At 42.8% G+C, this 18324-nt stretch overlaps 1 protein-coding gene across 8 annotated transcripts in view; it reads right to left on the minus strand.

Annotated features, from left to right (window-relative positions):
- Positions 1 to 8456: 8456 nt before the first annotated feature.
- The window catches only part of LRRC3C (leucine rich repeat containing 3C), a 116625-nt gene continuing 106757 nt past the window's right edge, over positions 8457 to 18324 (minus strand). For 4 of the 8 annotated variants that reach the window (XM_083147223.1, XM_083147225.1, XM_083147222.1 and 1 more), the window contains 2 exons: positions 16144 to 16224; positions 8457 to 9733 (listed from right to left, as the gene is read on the minus strand). In XM_083147223.1, the coding sequence (XP_083003349.1) occupies positions 8867 to 9649 (783 nt within the window). In that variant the 5' untranslated portion in view covers positions 9650 to 9733; positions 16144 to 16224 and the 3' untranslated portion in view covers positions 8457 to 8866. The remainder of the gene's footprint in view (positions 9734 to 16143; positions 16225 to 18324) is intronic. The other 4 variants (XM_083147227.1, XM_083147226.1, XM_083147230.1 and 1 more) reach the window with 1 other exon arrangement.

An 18324-nucleotide genomic window follows, 5' to 3' on the forward strand; every position in this document is an offset into this window, starting at 1 on the left:
GTGCAACATTTGTACATTTGTGTGCAAATGAGTGTAAAGCCCTGTACAAACACTTCGTTTTGCTTTAGATTTGATGTTAGATTCGATTTTCTATTAGATCTGGCATTAGATCTTGCCATTCGATTTGGCATTAGATCTGTACTTTTGCATTCGATATCGAATTTGATTTACATTCATGGTACACTGTACACATTCGATATACTGTATCGAATTCGATATTTCCTTGGCTGCACAGTAGATTTTTCTGTTTGATTTTGAGAAAACGGGAGCGCGCATCGAATCGAATGCAGATCGAAAGTGTCCTAAAAAAAATTCGATATGGATTCGATTTTGCTTCTATAAGCAAAATCGAATCGAAAATAGCCAAAAATCGATGCATGTGTACACAGCTTAACTATGAAATGATACAATCCAGTAGCCATGGTTTTTTCTCACATCGAGGTCTGACGCGCTTTACCTGCACATCTCGAAAATGAATTCCTGAGTGAGTAAAATCACAGCCCAAGTCTGTAATACAATAAGGCAAATACCTCCAACAGCGGGATTATTTTCTCCTTTATTTAAGGTCAAACTAAAAAAGTATTATAAACTATAGTTTGCAAATTGCACGTGTCATTTTATTTAATGCAGGCTGCAGCCATAGGCGTGCGCACATTGAGTGTTAGGGGTGTACAGGCACCCCCTAATGATGTCCCCACCAACCCTTATGAACACCTACCTGCCGCTAGCAATACCTTTTATCAATGACTTTTACTTTTCTGAACTGTATGCCATTAAAACATGCGGCCAATCAATTATGTGTGTTTTGCATTGTTAATTGTACTTGACCATTGTCATATCACTACATACCTGGTTCATCCATCCAGAGACGTATTATATTGTAGCGAGTGCCAATAGATGATGGTAGACATGCCTGATTGGTGGTGTTAGGCACACCCAATAGGTGGTGCTAGGCAGACCCAGGGCCGGATTAAAGGGGGCACAAGGGGTCAGTACCCCTGGGCCCCCTCCATCTAGGGGCCCTATGTGGTTGCCATGTATTTAAAAAAAATTGAAGCTAAAAATTTTGTACATGGGAGTTGGATAGTGCCAATGTGACAATTATTAATGGTGCTGAGCTTCGGAAGCAAAGGCACACTGACTGCACATGTTGCAGTGCATTACTGGGAGTTGACTAAGTCCCATGAGACTTTGCACAAGAGGTCAGAAGCTGAGAGGCTTGGGCTGAGCTCTTATTCTCAGGCCCATGGAGGACAGCAGCAGCCTCATCATGGGAGGGTTTTTAATCAGGCAGCGCTGAGCCTGTCAGGGCTACTACAGAGTAAGGTAAAGAGGGACAAACATAGGCTTTTCATGTGGTATATATATATATTTATGTTTATATTAACTCCCCCCCCCCTCCCCTCCCCCAAGTTACCCATTGACCAAGCTTATACTGCCTTTACTTTGTGTTTTGACAGTGTAATATTTTCTCATGCAGTTTGCGACAGTAATGACAAGTGGGAGGCCCCCCCCCTGTCTAAAGTGACCCAGGCCCCCCAAAGGCTTAATCTGGCCCTGGGTACATCCCTTTGACGGTGCACCCATAATAAAATGTGCTGCGCATGCCTATGAATACAGCTCAGAAATTGTAAGCAAATGTCTAATGGATGCTATGGGTTACTATAACGCTCATGTATGTGCAGCAGAGGTCAGAACAGTTACCTACTGTTTATTGTTATTTAGGTTAAAACTCACCCATTTCATGTTTCTTTCCCCACTAAAAGTCTTTGCCGATTGTCCAGAACTGGAAAACATCTTTACAGATTAGCACTTATAAATTCCTACATAATTGATGTACCCATTTAAAATAAACACAAAGGACAGCATACATGTTTTATAATAAAAAACTATTTTTATTCATATAATAATCTAATAATTAAGGCAAGAAACTTTCTGCATTATCTCTTTTCACACATGTTCTACACAGAAAGCATAGCCTCACCTTAGTACAAGGGAGGGGTCTGGTAACAAATACCACAGTATCAGAACCTAAAACATGAAATAAATATCCCACAAGGCAAGAGCCCAGAAAGTGCTGGGTTTCAACATAATAGGCCTGAGTCAGAGATGTATGAATGGCAATGCTAGACAAAGCGGTTTTATAGCTGTGATTCCTTAGCGATAGCGCACATACAGTACAGAGAATTCATCCGCAAAGTGAATAACAAATAGTCTGCGTTTGCGCAAAGTAATGAGTGGTGACTATAAAAATGCAGGCATAAAAGGACAGCGTTGTATGAGCAATGCACAGCAAGCCACTGCAAATACATTGGCATCTGGAGACCCCAGCGCCTTAGGAGAGCTGCTCTGTCTGAGACCGCATAGGTTTGCTCATAGGTTCAGAGGTCTGACCAATGCATGTCCAATGCTCCTGCCTATGGGGCCTAATTCAGAATGGATCGCTAATCTACAAAGTTACAGTTGACTGCAAGTAGATAGACATCGCCCAGACAGAAAAAAACCTGCCATGTTAATTTGCACGTGAATTGCACATGGATTACTAACAGGCATCGACTCGCAAATCCAAATGCAATTCCCAAATCTTTGTAAGGTTTTTGCATGCTTTACAAATATGAGTAACTCTGACCCTTCCACTAATCTGTGACTGCGGCTGATTGAGGCCAGCGCTGACGTCACAGATCCTCCCTTAACTTGGGTACTCTTGTGTTTTTTTCAGACAAAACCGGAAACAGCAAATTTCCACCCGCAAACGCAGGCTTCAGTTACCATCCGGCCACATTGTGTTTACGAGCCATATGCATTTCACTTAGCTAATTGTCCTGCGTACGGTATGCATGCGCAGTCCTTTGATAATTGCTCGATTTGCTGGTTAGCAATCCAAGCTGTATTGGGCGGAGGTGATACACTGCCAGCAAAAATGTCAGCTGCGTATGCCACTACATGCACCTCTGAAGCAGGCCCGGTGTTCAGTGTTCTCCTGATTGCAGAGCATCAGGGCAGGATGAGACAGTGCTGGGTTGTTATTATATAATATACAGTGATCTCCTGAGTGCAGATCATTAGGATAGGGTAAGAAAGTGCTGTGTTTTTAGATAATCCAGTAATATCCTTATATAACACCAATGATTCATTGTTACTGGGTACTGTATGTACAGCAATGATTAAAATCCATTAATGTATCTCTAGTACAGGGTACTTTGGAAGTTACAAAGTCACAGTTTTTGGTCAATATCAATGTTCACCTGATCATGAATCTGCTTACAAAAATCAGTGATGTCCAAAATTCAGTACACGTATGAGTAGAAAACTGTATTGGGTAGTTTACATTTCCTCTATCCCAGAAATGTTCATTATCATTCATGTTTATAGGCTTAGGCTTGTACCAGGATCCACAATATGCAATTCATATTTTATAAATGAAAAATGTATTATGTTAATGCTATGTAAATCTATGGGTAAAGGTTAGTGTATAAAATTTGTTAGAGCAGAAAGAGAAATTATTTATTACCAAGAAAAAAAAATATATACAGTAAGTTACAGCGTTGGCCTCTGGTGTTTGCTGTGTGTACTGCACATGAAGAAAATGCAAATATTGTTTTTATAGATTGCACTCTACTACTCGTCTAACACATATTCTCCTTTTGTGTGGTTACTGTGTCTGTGCCTACTTTACCACATTTTGTAACATTGGCAACTTCAAAAAGGCAATTTACTGGACACTGGTTGAGTATCCCTTTATCCAGATATCTGTTATCCAATTTATTCTGCAAACCAAAGTTTCCCGGAATGTACTTGTATTTCTTTTTTTGCTTAATGCACTACTGGGGCCATCTGTAACGGGCACTACTGGGGCCATCTGTAACGGGCACTACTGGGGCCATCTGTAACGGGCACTACTGGGGCCATCTGTAACGGGCACTACTGGGGCCATCTGTAACGGGCACTACTGGGGCCATCTGTAACGGGCACTACTGGGGCCATCTGTAACGGGCACTACTGGGGCCATCTGTAACGGGCACTACTGAGGCCATCTGTAACGGGCACTACTGAGGCCATCTGTAACGGGCACTACTGGGGCCATCTGTAACGGGCACTACTGGGGCCATCTGTAACGGGCACTTCTGAGGCCATCTGTAACGGGCACTACTGGGGCCATCTGTAACGGGCACTACTGGCGCCATCTGTAACGGGCACTACTGGGGCCATCTGTAACGGGCACTACTGGGGCCATCTGTAACGGGCACTACTGAGGCCATCTGTAACTGGCACTACTGGGGCCATCTGTAACTGGCACTACTGGGGCCATCTGTAACAGGCACTACTGGGGCCATCTGTAACGGGCACTACTGGGGACAGGATATGAAACTGGCACTAAATAACTGCAAGAAAATGGTTGCTTAGCATTCAAATTCAGACCCTGATATAGTACATAAACCTTGTTTCATTCACAATTACTATATATTTGTATATTTGTGTGTATTTCATGTGTTTGGTGTGTTTATACAACTTAATTGCATTTTGCATTGAAGAATAAAAATGTTCCAAAATGTGGAATAATCTATTATCACGGGTATTGGATGGTCACACACTGCTCTGAGAAGTCTGAGCAGTGTATGGCCACCTTCAGGTGCTGCGGGCCCCTTTGTAGCGCTATTAAAGTGATGATGATGATAATAATAATAATAATAATAATAATAATAATAATAAAGGGTCACAGTAATGTTTACATTACATCATTATTATCTGGCTAGCTGTGCCATAAAATATACATCGCATCTTGGGATGGCCATATCCTGGTAGGGAAAAACGAATCCAGCTTGAACATCACATCTGCATAAAATGATCATTCATAATATTGACCTATGTCTAGCTAGAACGATAAATGTAAAAGTTTAAAGTACTGTAAACAAGACTTACATAAAACAAGAGCAAAGATCCCTCTATCACACTCTGTTTACTGTACTGTAACATGTCACCCATGTCCCTGCAGGAGGATGGTGACGTGCAGGACCGTGCACCGCCATCGCCCATGGCTATACACACAGAGCGATCAGATTGCTTACAAATGGGGCTGAAATTGCCCCTTGTGTATGCCCCTTTACAAAGAATTCATGTGGTTCTAAATAGACAAGAGGCACCTTTGCTTTAGATTTTATCTCATGTGGGCAGCACAGATGGTGTAATGGTTAGCATTACTGCCTCACAGCACTGAGGTAATGTGTTAGATTCCCACCATGGCCCTAACGGTGTTAAATGGAGTTTGTATATTCTCCCCGTACTTTATTTCCTCCCACAATCCAAAAATATACTGGTAGGTTAATTGGCTCTCAACAAAATTAACCCTAGAATGTCTGTGTGCGCGTGTACATGTGGTAGGGAACAGTGTTGTAACTATAGTCCCGCAGCCCCCGTGGTGGCGGGGAGGCACTAAGAAGGTGTGGGCGCTGGGGGGTCTGCGGGACTATAGTTACCTTCTGTGGGGTCCCGACTCCTGCCCTCCCCCCTCCTTACCCCGTTGCCGCCGCTGCCTCTAAGTACGCAGATCTGTCGGGTCCCCGGCTCTCCCGGCTCCGGCTGCAGTGCTAATATAATAAGTGACACTCGGAAAATGGCTGCCCCCATAGAGCAGACCGGTTTTAAGGTTGCTAGAGGAGGCCGCCGCCTCCTCTAGCATCCTCAAAAACTGTCTGCATTATGGGGGAAGCCATTTTCCGAGTGCCATTTATCATATTAGCACTGCTGCCGGAGCCGGGAGAGCCAGGGACCCAGCCGACAGATCTGCGTGTCCGGGTTAGAGGCAGCGGCACCGGCGGCAATGGGGTAGGGAAGGTGTTAATTTTTCTGGGGGGGGGGGGGGGGTGGGGTGTTAAGTTATGCGGTGGGGCGCCCAAAATTCCTGGGGGGAAGGGCGCTGGATATGTAATTACACCACTGGTAGGGAATATAGATTGTAAGCTCCACTGGGGGCAGGGACTGATGTGAATAGACAATTATTCTCTGTAAAGCTCTTTAGGTATGTGTGCGCTATATAAATAACTGTTAATAAATAAATGTACCCCTATTCCCTATATTCAGTGGGAAATACATTTAAAGAGAAAAAAGCTGTTAAATTTAAAAGGTGCGCCATCCTGTCTGGCTCATGGAATGCCATTAGGCCATGTACAAAGTGAACATATTTGGCACCGTAATACTTGGGATAACTAGCGACTCCAGTCTTGGTGTACATTCTGGATAGCACTGGCTAGCCCTGGGGGTTAGAGAGAGAGTTTTGAAGTCAAAGAATCTGTAATTCATGAGTGTCCTTGTTTAAAGGGATAGTATGGCAAGCATGTGGAAAAATAAATAATATACTATTTGCCCTGACAAAAATGTACATTTATTAAGCAGCACAGATGGTGTAATAGTTAGCATTAGTGCCTCACAGCACTGAGGTCACGGGTTTGATTCCCACCATGGCCTCTAACTGTGCGGAGTTTGTATATTCTCCACGTGTTTGCGTGGGTTTACACCGGGTACTCCGGTTTCCTCCCACAATCCAAAAATATACTGGTAGGTTAATTGGCTTCCAACAAAATTAACCCTGTGTTTCCTGTTGTGTCTGTGTGTACATGTGGTAGGGAATATAGATTGTAAGCTCCACTGGGGTAGGGACTGATGTGAATGCTCATATATTCTCTGTAATGCGCTGCGGAATATGTGTGCGCTATATAAGAAACTGTTAATAAATAATTAAGCATCGGCTTAATAGGCTTTCCATACGGAGTTGTTTTGATGGAGATTTCTCTTCAACCACTTGTATTACAGAGGTGTTTTGCTTTTTTTTTCCCTGAGGTTTTCTCACAATAGCCACAAAACTGCACCGATCTATCTGGCCAAACAGGAGGCGAGAAATCACAATGCACTTCCTACTTTATACATTTCTCTGGGAGAAGCACAGGCAGGAGATACAGGTGGTCAGTGATTGGGATGGGAGTGGACTATTTGGGTAATTAGGTCCCATCCTCTTACCATAATATGCCTTGTATCACATATATGATTTGGGAGTGGGGGGACAATGACACGGATAAGTATATAGCTGCCCCCTATTCACAGTGTAAAATTCCAGGTAGAAGTCTTCCTATCCTACCTCTTCACTAAGAAGTGGGAGAGATGAGGGAGGAGAACTATACCCTAAAAATGTGGGTCTCCCACTTGTTCCCTGGGCAGTAGATAAGGTTGCTTCAAATGAGGACAATCATAAGAACTGCAAATTTCTTAATTATATTAAAGGGACAATATCGATTGTCAACTGATGTTTAAAAATTGTTTTGTTTTTTTCATGATGGGAAATATTTATTATAGGATGATGCTGAAGCCATTGCTATACCCATAAAATAGTCAGTGTCATAAAACATTTAACAACTGAACTAAAGATTTCAAAATTAATAGAACAATATTAGTAATAATTTAATTAGAATTAACAATAAGGTTTCCCCTAATATAGAAATAGAATCTTATTTCCCTCATGAAAGATTTATTAATGTTATACACCTCATTATTTAATACATAATGTTGGCCTGTTTTTTAAATGTATTATGGTTCCTCATCTAGGTGACCAAATAGCCACAACAGCCTCTTTTGTTGGCAAGAATATGTAGGGGTTTGAACTCCCTTCTTAGTAAAGCTGAATATTAAATACTTAACATGTAGTGCCAGTGTAATCAGGGCTGCTGAGACACCTGTGCAGATTGGGTACTGAAAGTGGTGTGGTCAATTCTAGGAGTCGAGACCACATCACCTATTAAAAAAAGATAATGGGAAATACTATGCATGACAGCAGGAAGTGGCACCACAAAGATAGATTTGTCCCCATTTGCAACTGATCTGTGCACCCACTGGGCCCCTCCAATATTTCTAGGCCTAAATAATTAGTGACACCCCCCACCCCTTCCACTCTTCTGAGCCCCCAAATGATAAAACTAAGAGCCTCTGAGGAAGGGATGAGGAGAGTGGGTACCAATTACCTAGACAACCATATCCTATATACAGTATAGGTCAGATACATTTGTATGCAATGCAAATAGCAGGTACAAGAAGTCAACTGTAACTCTCCCAAAAGATGGAGGAAAGACAGTTTTCTATGTTTAGTAACAGTAAAATTCTAATACAGTATAATAGCTGAAGACCAGAGCTACAGGTCAAAGCCATATCTAGTTGTTGGGGATCAATTCATCTAAAGCCTCTGTGATGAAAATCTAACATTACTTCAACTAAAATGTACTAAACCCTTTATGAAGATATAAAAAGAGACTTTGACAAGTTAACCTAAATATTAGGCAAGACCAAAAATTGGAAGTTTCCTTTCACTTTAAGTACTCTAGATGTATTTATAATTTCATATTCCACTTTTTACAAAAAAAGTCTATATATATATATATATATATATATATATATATATATATATATAATTTAGAAATGTAATTTATTGTTGTCAGCCAAGTTGATTAGACCTAAAAAAAAAAAACTATATATATCATCTATATATAGGTCTAGTGTCTGACTGTGTGTCTCCGAAGCACTGCCATCTGTTGGCAACGAGTGAAACTACATCTTTCTCTCTCACACATGCACAAACACAGAGGCAATCCCAAGGAAGCAGACTAGCTTTGGAAGCATTTGCTTCAAATATATATGCACACACACACACACACACATATTATATATGTCTAATCAATTTAACTGACAATAATAATTCACATACAGTATGTAAAATTATCTGAAGATATGGGCATTCTTGGTGGTTGCTAGGGATGTGATATCGGCAATAGGAGCACCTTCCCCAGTAAAAAAATAACATATTCTTCGGTTCATTCTCCTCACTGAGTCAAACAACCGTGCTGAGTGTAGAAGGCTCCTCAGTGTGCATCTGCTTGCTTGGTAGGGATTTAAGGTACTCTAGGTGACGTCGAGCATCCTCCTGGTTCTGACGTACATAATATACCAAGTAGGAAATCACCATGGCAAACCATCCAAACATTGTGACAAGCATGGCCACATCAGTGGTTCTCTTATAAGCATTGCATAGGTCAATATCTTTTACAACCTGCAAGAAAGGCTTGCCAGCATGTTCCTCTAGCACAGAACTAGCACATACAATCCCACTGGATGAACTTGGGTCCAACTCCACCATTCGAATAAGTTCTTGAAGATCACAGTCACACATCCATGGGTTACCAGAGAGGTTTGTTCTGGCCTTCAGGTTAGCAAAGACTTCCTTGTTGACGGACACTAATTTGTTTGAAGATAAGTCAAGTGAATGTAAGTGATCACTCAAGCCTCTGAAAGCTGTAACATCTAGACGACCCAAGGAATTGTGTGATAGATCGAGCTCCATAAGAACTGGGAGGTTCCGGAAAGAGTCAGAAGGGAGGTAGGTGATTTGGTTAAAGTCTAAGTATAGACGATTAGTGTCATTGGGAATGTCTCTGGGTACTTCTGTGAGCTGGGCATTGCTGCACCTCAGAGTCTTGTAGCCATCCTCCTGGGAGGAATGACAGCCTTTGGGGAAAGTTGTAGCAGACTGGAAGCAGAGGGACATGAGCACTAAGCTGTGTAAAAGCAGCCATGTTGCCAATGAGCGCCGGAGGTACCAGTCTAAGAAAGGCATGGCCGGCCAGCAGCATACTCAGGAGCGTAGGAGTTGTAGTGATGACACTCTGTACTTGTGAAATAATGGGTGTTTACATTTTATCTGGAATAAAAAAAAAAAGAAACAAACAAGTGTATGATAGTGTGACTGTGTTGTAAAGGTAAACAAACTAACCAGTTGTATTATTGTTCATTTCATTACTTCCTAATAGACAGATACCCATAATTTCCTCATAATAAACAGTCACTTCTAATTTCCTTCTAATATAGAAACAGGAAAAGTATCTCTTCCTCCTAATACACAGATATCCAAACCCTCACCTCTACCCTCCTAATACACAGACCTCAGAACCCTCACCTCTACCCTCCTAATACACATACATCAGAACCCTCACCTCTACCCTCCTAATACACAGACATCAGAACCCTCACCTCTACCCTCCTAATACACAGACCTCAGAACCCTCACCTCTACTCTCCTAATACACATACATCAGAACCCTCACCTCTACCCTCCTAATACACAGACCTCAGAACCCTCACCTCTTTTCTCCTAATACACAGACATCAGAACCCTCACCTCTACCCTCCTAATACACAGACATCAGAACCCTCACCTCTACCCTCCTAATACACAGACATCAGAACCCTCACCTCTACCCTCCTAATACACAGACATCAGAACCCTCACCGCTACCCTCCTAATACACAGACCTCAGAACCCTCACCGCTACCCTCCTAATACACAGACCTCAGAACCCTCACCTCTACCCTCCTAATACACAGACCTCAGAACCCTCACCTCTACCCTCCTAATACACAGACCTCAGAACCCTCACCTCTACCCTCCTAATACACAGACCTCAGAACCCTTACCTCTACCCTCCTAATACACAGACATCAGAACCCTCACCTCTACTCTCCTAATACACAGACATCAGAACCCTCACCTCTACTCTCCTTATACACAGATATCAGAACCCTCACCTCTACTCTCCTAATACACAGACATCAGAACCCTCACCTCTACTCTCCTTATACACAGATATCAGAACCCTCACCTCTACCCTCCTAATACACAGACCTCAGAACCCTCACCTCTACCCTCCTAATACACAGACATCAGAACCCTCACCTCTACTCTCCTTATACACAGATATCAGAACCCTCACCTCTACTCTCATAATACACAGACATCAGTCCATGTACCACCTTCAACCTTCCTACATTACACAGACATGACACATGTATTTTTCACTATATAACCAAGCATAGATTTAGGACAGTTCCCACTCCCCTGCACCTAAATCAGGACCCGCACCAGTGTGTGGTCAATAGTTCGACAGCAATTATGTCGATAGTCAATAGGTCGACCCTTGCTCCCCCCCCCCCCCCCTGATTGCGGCTTCCTCCCCCTTCGCCGTTTAAATAACCAGATCTGCCGATCTTCGTGGAGGGGGCGGGGCTAAAGTTGCATAATCGCATAATTTTAATGATGCCACACTTAAGCCCCACCCCCCAAACTCCTGCTGAGAGTCTCCTCTTCGGGCTTCTCCCGGAGAGGAAATTACAAAAGTTGGCAACCCTGTAATATACAGACATCAGGACATGTACTATACATCTCCCCTCCTCCTAATACACAGGCAACGGTACATGCATCACTTGCCTATTTTTAGAACATAGACCTTCAAACATTTATACACAGGTATCATTTTATTCTCACACCCTTCTAATACACAGACATCATGTTATTCTACTTTCCCCCATAGAAGCAATCAGCTGCCCTTTCTCCATTTGACCATAGTCAGGACTAGGTATATACAGATGGAGCCTCTCTCATTAGAGTGGCTCCTGGCAATTCTATCGCCAATCGCGTCCCCCACCAGCCCACAGAATGGGGTGCACCCGTTCCCTGCCCATCTCCCTGCTCTGCAACCAGGCCAAATCAGACAGATACCTGGGCACGGTTTCAAAAATGTATCTGGTCAAAAATCCACAATGTATGGAATCAATTTAATAATCTTAAATTCACCTGCGGCAAATATATAAATGAGTCTGCCAGCGACTCATACACAGTAAAGAAAAAAAAAAAAAAAGAGACCAACCAAAATGTATTATACTGCGCTGGTGAATTGAGAATGGTAATTTTTAAATAATTATCACACCTCTTACGAAGACAAAAGGACACAGAAATTCAATTCAAGATCAATTTATCAGGTAATATAAACAATTAAAAACAATACAAAAATACTAGACAAAACATATAGATATAGAGACATATATCATTACTGCAATTATTCATAGGCACATATATAAAATTGTAGCCGATGAAAGAGAGCCGTCCACCTTTTGAATGTATATATACACACACACACACACACACACACACACACACACACACACACACAAAAGGCCCAGATTAGCAAATTTAGAGTAAATAGGCTGGTACCAGCCTATTAACTCTGTGATTGCTAATTGGGGATATATATATATATATATATATATATATATATATATATATATTTTTTTTTTTATTATTTTTTTTTTTTTTTTTTTTTTTTTTCGAAAGGTGGACGGCTCTCCATCAGCTACAATTTTATATACAGTATGTGCCTATGAATAATTGCATTAACCTGGGATTGACCCTGGTTAATCCCAGATTGGACCCGGGTTGCTGTGCAGTGTGAATGGATAACCCGGGTCGAGAGACCCAGGTCCCGTTCACACTATAGGGAGGAGGCTGCTCCACTGCCCCCTTATGACATCAGGGAACTGGCTTATTCCCAGGTCGCTGTGGGTGACCTTACATCGCAAATTCCGGGTCACTCTAGTGACGGATCCGTGTCAAAATCCCAAGTGTGACCCTGCAATTGCTATGTGAAAGGGGTATAGGTGTAACCAAAAGAGTCATTTAGGGTCATGGATAAACTGAAAAATATCAACATACAGTATAGATTATTTCTAGAAGGTGATTTTTGGTGACAATCCCTTTTTCTCCCTTGATAAATGAGGTATCATTTTAAAGATTAACTTCCCCACTTCTGAGGAATTGTTAATTTAGAATTGCACATTGTATTGTTTCTTTAAAAATCGAAGTTAAAAATCTACTTTTGGTCTATTCACATGCAAAATTTTTGCACAGGCCAGCTAGTAAAAAAATCATAATGGAAATGCTATTAGGTAACTATATGTACTTGCTTTTGCGCATCTTAAACTAGAAATAATAATAATTTAAAAAAAAAAGAGAATATATTTATTAAGCTCGGTGAAGTGATAAAGTGTCTGGTACTTTATCACTGGCCACTCATCTCCTTCCTGTCAAGTTACAGCCTGGGGGCGGTCCGGCCAGCTGGTGGTGGCGGGGAGGGGGGGGGGGGGGTAACTGGTGGTGGCGGGTAGTGGGTTCCAAGCTGGGAGCTTGTAGTGGCATTGGGATGTGGCTGCTGAATATTTAGAAATGACTGGTCAGACACTGATTAGCTGAGAGAATTCTCTCCAACAATCAGCGGCCTCCCATCTGATCGGCTGCGAGAATTCTCCCAGTCAATCAGTGGCCTCCCATCTGATTGGCTGAGAGCATTCTCTCAGCCAATCAATGTCCGGCCAGTCTTTTCAAAATATTCAGAAGCCGCATCCTGCCCCGCCGACTGGCAAAATGCCGATACAAGCTCCCAGCCACCGCCTGCCACTACCATCTGCCTGCCCGACGCTGCCAACCTCCCGCCGCATGGACCCCATTGCTAGCAGCACATAAGTGTGCGCCAGCGGTGCTTCACTGTTGGCACACACCTAGGATCGGACCCTACACATCACAGGTGCTAAAAAGCACCTTGATGTACCACTGATGTGTCCGATTGCGAGACATCCGATGTCCCACCGGTGTGACCACAGGGTATCAGACCCTACGGCATGTCACACACAGCCCATTTGGTCCAATTTCATGGCCGGATCATTCGGAATCAGACAAAATTGGACCAAATCGGCTCAGAGTATGGGAGCCTTAAGGTCCTGGATATTGGGCGTTGTCCCTGTACTACTAGCAAGACACACTCTGTATGATTCATTTACATTTCTGAAGACTTTGGTCCAATGTACAAGATTCTTCATAAACAGTGGCTTGAAAAATATTTAACTTCCCTAAAAAGTCAAAAGATTTGTCTGTATTACAAATAACATTTACACAGATTGTTCAACACAGCATTTCGATTTCAAAGCAGGAGGCTCTGGAAATTATATTTAAAAATCAGAATTATTTGTTTGAAGATCTTTTATTTTAAAGGTAAACTGCTGCTTGCATAAGTATTCAACCCCTGTCCACTGGAATCTCCAAGTTTACACAGATTAAAGATGTTGCCAATGGCGTAACTAGATATCAGTAGGCCCCATATGTAAAACATCTTACTTAGACAGTAAAGATGGGCCCCCTCAGCTCTGGGTCCCATAGCAGCTGCACCCCTTGCACCTATGGTAGTTATGTCCTTGGATGTTGCACTGATCTGCTATCTTCCGATTAGCCTTTACTTGTGAATCATTAAAAAAAAAAAAGGGGGGGGGGGGGATCAGCTTTTATGGTTTAACTAATAAAATATTGGTACAGCTGTAAAAATGAAGACCAAAGAAAATATTAAAGAAAAGGCTGCCAAGTAATATCCAAGTGCTTGATATCCCAGTGAGCACTGTTGTAGGAGTTGTATTGGAATGGAAGCTGCAACATAATTTCCATACTTTGCCTAGACAAGCCCATCCACAAAACTCAGCGTTCGAGCAAGGTGGGGACTGCATCATTCCCGTTCACCCCAAAATTCAGCATTATGTTCCAATCACCAATCATCTGCATAATTGAGAGAGATTGGAACAGTCCAGAGGGGCCTCCACTTTTACCACACAACTCCTTAGTGCAGTAATGGCCCAGTCATAATGTTGGTAGATATGGGTATAATGCATGAAATGTAAATGAATACGTGTTTCCTAGCAGGGCGCCCACTAAGCAAATAGCTTAGTGTGCTATTCTGCGTAGGAAAATCGCATCACATTGCTTTGCGTACCGTCTATAGTGCTGTGCGATGTGTGCAATGTGATGCGATGTCCATGTTAACTGCACAGGAGTGCTTATACAATTAAATATTGCATAGGATCGCATTGCATGTATTCCGCTGCGCTCGCCACGCTTCGGGCTCGGTGACTCACTGCGCTCGCCACACTATCTAAAATCAACTCCACACCGACATGGATAGTGGGGGTATGAAAAGGCCGGAGGACGTGTTCCGCCACCTCTCACCACACTTCGGGGTGGCGTGGATACTGGGGTTGATGCTAAACAATGTCGTAGGTGCAGGTGCTTACAGTTGGAAGCACCCATCACATCACATACTATGCACACATCACATCACATAGCATCACATCTCATTGTAAGCACTCACCACATCTCATGGCATGGGTGCTTGTACAATCAAATATCGCATTGCATACATCGCATGGTAAAAACATATCATGCAATGCGATGAGATGCGATTTCACTACGTTTGCATACGTAAGAAATCTGGGCGCCGTGCTAGGAAACAAGTACCTGTAAATGCCAATATATCTATTAGTGCAGTGGTTCCCAAATTGTGTGCTATGACATCTTGAGGTGTCTTGGGACACTTGCAGGGGGTGCCTCGGGTTGGTGGTCCAGGAGTCATTCAAATGAGTCAATGTTATAGGCAAAACCAGTGCTTGTAGCCTCCCATAATAAAATATATGGACAAACAGAAGTGAATCCTGTCCCTGAGCGCATAACTAACCCTAAGGATGACATATAAACACAATTTACCGTACTTAATGTAATATTTTTATGGGGTGCCGTAAAAAAAAAAAAATACCGATACTCTAGGATGCCGTTATTTGGAAAAGGTTGAGAACCCCTGTGTTAGTGTGTACCAAGCATTAGCTACTGCAAGCACCTGTCCTGCAGACACATCATTACTTAGTGGCTAATCTAGTTAATAACACACAGGATTACACCACCCACAGAGGAAAGCACAGAATGCACAGTACTCCCATCTACTTTGATATGCTTTGTTGTGACTGCCCTGTCTTGTGCAGAGGAGGTCACATGATGCAAAAGCAGAATGTTCCCGTTATGTCATTTTCTCTACAGTATGACATAAAGCAGAGTATAAGCTAGTGCGGGAGCTCTGAGCTGGGGCCTGCAGGTAAACCTGTCCTATAGTATTATTGGTGGCACTTTGATGTGCTTAGCACTGTCAGCAGGCAGATCTGCATACACCTAAAACCATGCTAGAAGCATGATTAGACATACAGTACTTGTTCACAAAATAATTAGTCTGCAGATTTTGTATCCAAAAATAATAAAATTACACTGTAGCTGTCTCACATTTCCTCACCAGCTTCCTACACACAGAGTTCATATTTATAAACAAACAAGAAACACCAAATACTGTAGCTGTACAGACATGTCACAGAATTGCAGCACTATACATTATATTCAACAGGACACACATTAACACTAACCTGTGCTGTTCTCACATGGGTACCAGTATCTTCAAGTGGTTATGGTCCAGAAGACTAAATATGGTTTTACTTCCAAACCTCCTAGAATTAAGCATATACCCAAAAATAAATCTTAATGTTGCCTATTCAAAACAACTAATTTAGTGATTGGATATCTGATTACAGAAACAAAATATCTACTGTATGTATTCAAGTTTGACTTATAAAAATCAAAGCTTTCTTTCATTTAAACATCACATTAATTAGAACTTGAAGCAGAGACGCTATAAGCATCTGGTGTTCGGCAACAGAAGCAGCTATATAAGTGGAAGGAATGGAGGTGAGTGAGCGGTCTAAGAGCAATATACAGTAGGGAAGAAAGGAGTGCAGAAATTATAGACTACTATGAGAAGATTAAATAGTCTACAGACCAGTTTATGGACTGTTAAGGAATCAAAGATGCATCATTATACAGTAATTAGTGGGTTTGAGACTACATTAATGACTTCATGAGGATGGTTCATTCAAAGTCAAACATAGCTACAGCATTGACACGCTAGGAGTTATAGGTTAGAAATTAAGTACTTGAATGGATGTTTTAAAAAAAAACAGTTAATAGAAGAGTTGTAAGGAGCAGCTGTAGGGAGCAGCCAGAGGAGGCATAGTAAGGAACAGCTAGGGGAGGAGCTGCAGAGGAGTGCATAGTAAGGAACGGCTAGGGTAGGAGCTGTAGGGAGCAGCTAGAGGAGGGCATAGTAAAGGTGCATACACACTGTACAATTTTTTTGACCAATTTCTTTGAAAGACATTTCCCTTGAACCCAGTGTCCTGGACGAAAGATGTTGATGAAAGATATAGACGACAGATGAAAGACGAAAGATCTAGCTACAGTTTATAGGCTATTTTTGAAAGATATCCAAATTGAGCTGCATACACAGATGACAAACAATCTTGATGAACAACTGGCGGGTATGCGCATCATCATTCATTGTTCATCGCAGTTATACTGAAAGATATTTTGACCAATTTCGTTCAGAATGGCCGAGATGAATGAAATTGGTCAAAAAAAATTGTACAGTGTGTACGCACCTTTAGGAACATCTAGGGCAGTGTTTTTCAACCACTGTGCCGTGGCACACTAGTGTGCCTTGAGCTGCTCTCAAGTGTGCCCCCAGATCTAGAGATGCCCAAGCCAGTTTACAGCCACCACCAGTTCAATTGTTATTTACTGGTCTCTTCTTTTCATGTAAAAGGGCCAATGTATTTAGTTTTGTTACCTGTGGGGACCAGTATGAATGTTTTTTATATGGAGGCCAATAGGTTTGTTTTTTTTCCCTGTGGGGGCCAATGTGTTTTTCCCTGTGGGGATCTCATGGTGTGCCTTGGCAATTTTAAAATCTTATTTAGTTTGTCGCAAGGTAAAAAGGTTGAAAATCACTGATCTAGGGGGAGGACGGGAGCTCTAGAGAAGGAATAGTAAGGAATGTCTAAAGGCCCCCTTACATTTGTCCGACTTGTCATAACGACAAGTCGGACCCGATTGTCCCAGCAGCTCCCCGGGAGGGATCACATGCGATGGCACTTCATGTGCCAAGTTTTGCATGTGATAAATCGCATGCGATTTATCACATGCCACTCCCGGGGAGCTGCAGGGACAATGGGAGCGGGGGACAGCAGCAGAAATATGCCCGCAAACAGAGAGTGGGCAGGGGGGGGGGTCGGGGTGCAGGGAGCCGGGCAGGAAGCTGCTGGGCAGGGAGCAGCGGCGCAGAGTACCAGGGAGCCGGGCAGGAGAACACGATGCAGCAGCAGCACTTCCAAAAAAAAAGAAAAACCCCATACAAACGAATAGGAAGCCATTGATTGGCTGAGAACTCTCTCAGCCAATGAGCGATTGGCTGAGAGAGGTCTCAGCCAATCGCTGATTGGCTGAGAGAGGTCTCAGCCAATGAATGGCTTCCTATGCGTTTGTATGGCCCTTTTTTTTTTGAAGTGCTGCTGCTGCAGCGTCTTCTCCTGCCCGGCTCCCTGGTACTCTGCGCCGCCGCCCCTGCTCCCGCTGATGCTGCCCGGCTCCCTGCGCCTGACTCTGGTAGGTCCCCTGTTGTGGGGGAGCACGGCTCCGGGCAGCACATAAGATTTAGCAAATCTTATGTGCAGCCCGTCCGACCTCCCATCTCCGATCCGATGCGCACGGGGCCG

This window comes from Crinia signifera, chromosome 6, assembly GCF_055691185.1.
Source record: "Crinia signifera chromosome 6, ASM5569118v1, whole genome shotgun sequence".
NCBI lineage: Eukaryota > Metazoa > Chordata > Amphibia > Anura > Myobatrachidae > Crinia > Crinia signifera.